The sequence below is a fragment of the Panthera uncia genome, chromosome C2 (assembly GCF_023721935.1).
Source record: "Panthera uncia isolate 11264 chromosome C2, Puncia_PCG_1.0, whole genome shotgun sequence".
Classification (NCBI taxonomy): domain Eukaryota; kingdom Metazoa; phylum Chordata; class Mammalia; order Carnivora; family Felidae; genus Panthera; species Panthera uncia.
In genome coordinates, this window is record NC_064810.1 from 98,161,601 (window position 1) to 98,169,454 (window position 7,854).

Below are 7,854 nucleotides of genomic sequence, written 5' to 3' on the forward strand. Positions count from 1 at the left end.
GGGAAAATATATATATATATATATATATATATATATATATATATATCCTGAAATGCTGCCCCCTATCCCCGCGAGGTCTTTCCCAGTGGAAGAAAGTGAAATGTGCCATTGTTACCAAGTGGTCTGCGTTGGCTTGTCTCTGTTTTTAAAAAGGTGGAAGCAAACACATGGCTGTTGAATCCAGGGGAAATCGAAGGCTTTGAGCTGCAGCACAACAAAAGGATTCCTGGTGCAAAGAGATCGAAGCAAAACGCAGGAGACACTCAGTCCAAGTCCCTCAGGCTGCCTGAGCTCTTATTCGGGACACCTAAGCAGAATCAGCTAGATCCAGCTCTTCTCTGGGGACCTGAATTTCCCTTTATCCCCGCCTTTGGAAGGGGAATGTCTGTGCTATGAAAAGGATAATTCCAAAGGATAATCTTACTTTTCAACCAGTCTACACTAGAGAGACGAGCTTTGGAAACCAGAAGAGCAAACCAGTCAGATGATTTCCTTGAGAGTTAAAAACAGTATTTTTTTTTTAAAAGGGAAAAAATGCCTACACCCCTCCCCCTCCCCCTTCCCCACCAAAGGAATGTTTCCTTTAGGTTGGCCTCTGCTTCCGTGTTTCTTATTTTGACAATTTGTTAAGTCGATCCCTTCACTTCTTTTCTTGCCCCTTAAACACACACAGACACACACGCACACGCGCGCGCGCGCGCACACACACACACACACACACACACACACACTCTCTATAGTCAGGGCTTCGTAGTGCTCGCTCCCGACCCAAGCTAAGCGCGTTCCCCTTCTTGGAGCTCATTTTCGTGACGTGGAAAGCCGGATCCAGGGTTACAGCACATATTTAAAAAAAAAAAAAAAAAAAAAAAAAAAAAAAGCCAGCACAAGAGAAGTCCGAGATTCTGCACTGAGATTGAGCCTGCCTTCCTGCCTGCCTCCCTCCCGCCCTTCCTCCCAGTGCCCAATGATGTGCTGCCGGTACCCAGCGAGAGCAGCCACGGCGGCGGCGGCAGCGGCGGCGGCGGCGGCAGCAGCGAAGCTGGAAGCCTGCAGCAGCCCCTTCTCCTCCCTCCTCTATTGAGTGTGCCAAGCGGCAGTTCTGCATTCTAAAGAAGCCCATTGAAAGGCCCATTGCATTCCCAGCACGTCTCAAGCTTGCTGCTTGTATTTTTTCTCTTCGTCTCCCCCACCCACCCCCTCTATCCCCCTTTGCTTCAGCTTCAGCAAAAGGGAGGGAGGGAGAGAGAGAATCCTTAAACTCAAGCTTTTTTTTTTTTTTTTCTTCCAATGTTAAATACTTAAAAAAAAACCTCCTGCAAAATAGGTAAGTCAAAAGACATCTGGAGCCTTTCCTACCTAAATCTCAGGGACCTCAGTAACAAGAAAAACATTTTAAAATGGTGAAGAAATAACTTAAGTAGATTTTAATATTTTATAAGGGAGACAGGGAAGACTAACTGATACTGCAATGTAGCCTCATCTGCTTTCTGTCTCTCTCTCTCTCTCTTTTTTCATTTAATTGTTTCTAAAAATTGAGTATTGCATGCCTGAGGCAGATTTCTCTTTGCTTTCTCATGGGTCTTCCTTTCCTTACAGCTGTGTACATTATATGCAAGTTGAATGTGAAGATTTATTCTTTTCACTCTCCCTGTAAATTATATCATTGTGTTTTCAAAGGGTTGGCAAAATATTTCCTTAATGTATGTATCTTATGTGTGGAGAGAAAATATGTGCTAAAAATTCGGGTTTATTTTTATTGATTAAAAATAATTATTCCAATTTGATATTTAAGTGACTCAGAAAGGGCAATCTAATAAAACTGCATTAATATAATTTATTTAGGTACGCATTTCCATATTTTGATGATATAAGGCAAGGAAAGAGAGCCATGGAGGAAGGCTCTGTATTATTAGAATAGTACACAGTATTTGTTTCTTCTGATTGGAAAAGAATGATGTCTTTCTTTGAAATGTATTTCATGTGATAGATCAATTATCAGCAGGTAAGAATTGAGGTTTCCACCCTTTCTTGCCTTTAACTACCCAACTGTCTTCTAACCAGCCACCTGCCCATCCAGCTTTTCACAGGACTCCTCAGCTGATATTGAAGGCACAGATACACATTCCAAACTAAGCTCTGCAAGTGTTTTAATACAGACACTCCCAGGCTCAGCATCCTTTAGCTGTCATTATCTCTAACTCTTATGACTGCACGGGCCTTTCTTCAGAAAGGCTAATCACTCCTAAAGGGTTTAAACAGCCAAATGATACACTTGTGTAAAAATTATTTAATTAAAGGAGATGTTAAAAATCTGTGCTTGGGCAAAATAGGGTGGGGGGATAATGTGATACTGAGCATACACTATAATTAAGTACACTGTGATCATCTCTGAAGAGAAATCTTAAGTTTTCCAGAGATACCCAACATTGTATACATCTCAACATCTGATACTGGGCAATGAGCTCATACTTCATCACACTCTAATCTAATAAATTTGTGGTATGCCATGGCTTTTTATGAGTAGAAGCCTATAGTTTAAAGAATACTTATTTCCTGTCAGAATCCCAATCAGTTCTATAATGGGCACCTCTGAAATCAAGGCAAATTTTAACAGGCAAACAGGTGTAATGGCCAAATTACTGCCATTATTACTGAATCTGCCTATATCTAAAAGACATCCCTGTATACCAGTCCCTTGATTGCTACAGGAGGCAATGAAGGCTGCTGTTGTTTGTATGATATGTATGCTCTTTACCAAGTATGGCTTGGTTCAGGAAAAATACATTGCATGGCACAATATTTCAGAGTCATCCAAGTTTAAATACAGGACATATTAAGCAGGTTGATAGATCATTTCGAGTGCCAGGTCAACAATTACTAAAGTTTTGTATTGCTCTTAAAAAGCTCCAAATGTAGGAGTCAATTAGAATAGTGCATACGAGTGAGTAAAGGCTAAAATCTGCATCTTTATTTCTGTTGCAGTTTTGTAATCAACTACGAACGATGAAATCTTCCATAGCTGAGATGCTTCACAGAGGGAGGATGTTGTGGATAATTCTTCTAAGCACAATTGCTCTAGGATGGACTACCCCGATTCCCCTGATAGAGGACTCAGAGGAAATAGATGAGCCCTGTTTTGATCCATGCTACTGTGAAGTTAAAGAAAGCCTCTTTCATATACATTGTGACAGTAAAGGATTTACAAATATTAGTCAGATTACTGAGTTCTGGTCAAGACCTTTTAAACTGTATCTGCAAAGGAATTCAATGAGGAAATTGTACACCAACAGTTTTCTTCATTTGAATAACGCTGTGTCCATTAACCTTGGGAACAATGCATTGCAGGACATTCAATCAGGAGCTTTCAATGGTCTTAAGATCTTAAAGAGGTTATATCTACATGAGAACAAACTAGACATCTTCAGAAATGACACCTTCCTTGGCTTGGAAAGTCTGGAATATCTGCAGGCAGATTACAATGTCATTAAACGTATTGAGAGTGGGGCATTTCGGAACCTAAGTAAATTGAGAGTTCTGATTTTAAATGATAATCTCATCCCCATGCTTCCGACCAATTTATTTAAGGCTGTCTCCTTAACCCATCTGGACCTACGTGGAAATAGGTTAAAGGTTCTTTTTTACCGAGGAATGCTAGACCACATTGGCAGAAGCCTGATGGAGCTCCAGCTGGAAGAAAATCCCTGGAACTGTACATGTGAGATTGTGCAGCTAAAGAGTTGGCTGGAACGCATTCCTTACACCGCCCTGGTGGGAGACATCACCTGTGAGACCCCCTTCCATTTCCATGGAAAGGATCTGCGAGAAATCAGGAAGACAGAACTCTGTCCCTTGTTGTCTGACTCTGAGGTGGAGGCTAGTTTGGGGATTCCCCACTTGTCATCAAGCAAGGAGAATGCATGGCCGACTAAGCCTTCCTCAATGTTGTCCTCTGTCCATTTCACTGCTTCTTCTGTTGAATACAAGTCCTCAAATAAACAGCCCAAGCCCACCAAACAGCCCCGAACACCAAGGCCACCCTCTACATCCCAAGCTTTATACCCTGGTCCAAACCAACCTCCCATTGCTCCTTACCAGACCAGACCACCCATTCCCATTATATGTCCTACTGGGTGTACCTGTAATTTGCACATCAACGACCTTGGCTTGACTGTCAACTGCAAAGAGCGAGGATTTAACAACATTTCTGAACTTCTTCCAAGGCCATTGAATGCCAAGAAACTTTACCTGAGTAGCAATCTGATTCAGAAAATATACCGTTCTGATTTTTGGAATTTCTCCTCCTTGGATCTCTTGCATCTGGGGAACAATCGTATTTCTTATGTCCAGGATGGGGCCTTCATCAACCTGCCCAACCTAAAGAGCCTCTTTCTCAATGGCAACGATATTGAGAAGCTGACACCAGGCATGTTCCGAGGACTACAGAGTTTGCACTACTTGTACTTTGAGTTCAATGTCATCCGAGAAATCCAGCCTGCAGCCTTCAGCCTCATGCCCAACTTGAAGCTGCTATTCCTCAACAATAACTTGCTGAGGACCCTCCCGACAGATGCCTTTGCAGGCACATCCCTGGCCCGGCTCAACCTGAGAAAGAACTACTTCCTCTACCTTCCTGTGGCTGGCGTCCTAGAACACTTGAATGCCATTGTCCAGATAGACCTCAATGAGAATCCTTGGGACTGTACCTGTGACCTGGTCCCCTTCAAACAGTGGATTGAAACCATCAGCTCAGTCAGCGTGGTGGGTGATGTGCTTTGCAGGAGCCCTGAGAACCTCACCCACCGCGATGTGCGCACCATTGAGCTGGAAGTTCTCTGCCCAGAGATGCTGCACGTCCCACCAGCTGGAGCATCCCCAGCCCAGCCTGGAGAGTCTCACCTTGCTGGGGGGCCAACGAGTGCATCACCTTATGAGTTCTCTCCCCCCGGAGGCCCTGTGCCACTTTCTGTGTTGATTCTCAGCCTGCTGGTTCTTTTCTTTTCAGCAGTCTTTGTTGCTGCAGGCCTCTTTGCCTACGTGCTCCGACGGCGCCGGAAGAAGCTGCCCTTTAGGAGCAAGCGACAAGAAGGGGTGGACCTTACCGGCATCCAGATGCAATGCCACCGGCTGTTTGAGGATGGTGGGGGTGGTGGAGGTGGAAGTGGAGGTGGGGGCCGAGCGACTATTTCGTCCCCAGAGAAGGCCCCTCCTGTGGGCCATGTATATGAGTACATCCCCCACCCAGTGACCCAAATGTGCAACAACCCCATCTATAAGCCTCGTGAGGAGGAGGAGGTGGCTGTTTCATCAGTCCAGGAGTCAGGGAGTGCAGAACGAGGGGGTCCTGGGACACAGCCACCAGGAGTAGGTGAGGTTCTCCTAGGAAGTGAGCAGTTTGCGGAGACACCCAAGGAGAACCACAGCAACTACCGGACCTTGCTGGAAAAAGAAAAGGAGTGGGCCCTGGCAGTGTCCAGCTCCCAGCTCAACACCATAGTGACGGTGAATCATCATCACCCTCACCCTCACCACCCAGCAGTTGGTGGGGTTTCTGCGGTAGTTGCGGGAACTGGGGGAGACTTGGCTGGGTTCCGCCACCATGAGAAGAATGGTGGGGTGGTGCTGTTTCCTCCTGGGGGAGGCTGTGGCGGTGGCAGTATGCTCCTAGACCGAGAGAGGCCACAGCCAGCCCCCTGCACAGTGGGATTCGTGGATTGTCTCTATGGCACAGTGCCCAAATTAAAGGAACTGCACGTCCACCCTCCTGGCATGCAATATCCAGACTTACAGCAGGACGCCAGGCTCAAAGAAACCCTTCTCTTCTCGGCTGGAAAGGGCTTCACAGACCACCAAACCCAAAAAAGTGATTACCTCGAGTTAAGGGCCAAACTTCAAACCAAGCCGGATTACCTCGAAGTCCTGGAGAAGACAACATACAGGTTCTAACGAAAAAAGAAAAATAAATTAGTGCTTTTTTTTTTTCAAAAGAAAAGGAAAATAAAAGAAATATCCCTTGCTCCCTTTACACTTGTCCCAATAACTCCATTCTCACAAACTTCCCTGCCCTGAACAGGACTGAAACCGCATGATAACTAGAAAATACAGATGTATGCTCTCCCCTCTCAGATGTGATTTGGAGGAAGGGCCATACTCAGATCATTAATCAATGAAGTGCCTTCGCAGACTTTTGCCAGCAAATGTTATCATTATTTTTTTATACTGAAACTTGAGACTTTGACTGTGCCATGTATAAGGTATATTGGGGATCGTTGTATTGATCCTAATTAAGTAAAATTCAACGTGTCTTTTTATTTTCAGTAATTTTTTTTAGTTGTAGTTTCGTTTGACAGGGAGGGGGGAAAACAAATTGACATTTGTGGCTTTCTTTCCTCTTCCCATCATGGCACAGATTCTGTACATGTATTAACAATGCAGTTTGCTGCATGCCTGGAAACTGCAAGACGGGGAGGGAGGGGGCGGGTCTTGCTTGAATGTTCTCACCCACTCTTTTTTCTGTCACACACATACCCACATGCAAATCACCAATCGCTGCAAACCATTAGGTCCCTAAACCTGCAGCCTCTTCCTTCTGGTACAGGTACACACACATGCAGACGTATAAACCTGCACATGCATACACACATGCGTGCACACACACACACACACACACAAAACACACACAAACATGCACACCCCATTCCCTTTTAACACTATCTTATTATTTTGGGTTTGATCCATTCCTCTCCTCTTCATAGCTTCACCTTCCCTTCACCCCTAGTGTACAGCTCTCGCCTACCACCCTGGGAAAGGTCATATTCTAGGTTGGATCCTAATGAAGTGGAGGCCTGGTTTAACAGCCAGAGGCACATACCTAGGGATGAGCACCCTCTTTGTGACACTTCATCCTGATGCCAAGAGTTTTTGGAGACCATCTGCACTTTCTTATATATATATATATATATAATATTAAAAAAACAAAAAAGCAACTGGGTATATATCACTAACAGCTTTGTAGGAAGCACTTTTAATGTTTTCTCTCACACACAAAGATTCAAAAGAAATGTGCATATATTTATTCTGTAATTTCAGTGATTATAAATTGTAAAGGTAATGTTTAATCATTGTATAGTGATTATGCGTCTGGTATAGCTTTCCTAATAAAGAGTTTTTGAAAAATATAATACATTATATATAGAGGACACCAAGCTTGGACCTGAAACCACAGCTATGCCGTGCCTTTTGTGCTCCCACTTTTTTGAACCTTTCTTTTACTTGTTATACAGAAAGCTGGTTTATTAATAAGTTTGATGCACTGTGATGTTGATAAATCTTATAACCCACCACCCCCATCACATGCCAGGACACAGTCGGGACTTAAAAAAATCTGATTTATATAGTTCACTTTTATTTTTGTCTTGAATTATGAATCTCAAACTCACTACCCCAGTGACGCACCGGTTTTCCTAGGCAGGCTGTGATTGGGGGAAAATAGAGTAACTAGATTGCTAAGAAGTATAGGATTATATAGAGGAGGCAATCAAGGATCCATGCACCTTAAAATAGTAAATGACAGAAAGAAAAAGGAAAGTGAAATTGCTATTCTTTTTAAAAACATGAACCAGAATATCACACACACACACACACACACACACACACACCACACACGCACACACAATCAAAATCTAAGGCCTTGTAGCCAATTTGACTGTCAGAATGCTGTTATCTGTACAAGTGGTCACTGCTATATTTAGTTACTTGGTTTTTTCAGCCACTACTGCAACTGGCCCCAGTCTTGCTTGAACTAAGACAGGAGATGCTGAATGAGGTTTTCTTTCTGTATGATATTAAACTGTATGA

At 43.7% G+C, this 7,854-nt stretch overlaps 1 protein-coding gene across 1 annotated transcript; it reads left to right on the forward strand.

Annotated features, from left to right (window-relative positions):
* Window positions 1–3,003: 3,003 nt before the first annotated feature.
* SLITRK3 (SLIT and NTRK like family member 3) lies at window positions 3,004–6,205 on the forward strand. The gene has a single exon (XM_049628598.1). The coding sequence runs from the start codon at window positions 3,004–3,006 to the stop codon at window positions 5,941–5,943; it is 2,940 nt and encodes a 979-aa protein (XP_049484555.1). The 3' UTR covers window positions 5,944–6,205.
* Window positions 6,206–7,854: the final 1,649 nt, after the last annotated feature.

Bases quoted from the DNA above. Each gene is read 5' to 3' on its own strand.
- SLITRK3 (XM_049628598.1), top strand. From the start codon at position 3,004: ATGAAATCTTCCATAGCTGAGATGCTTCACAGAGGGAGGATGTTGTGG.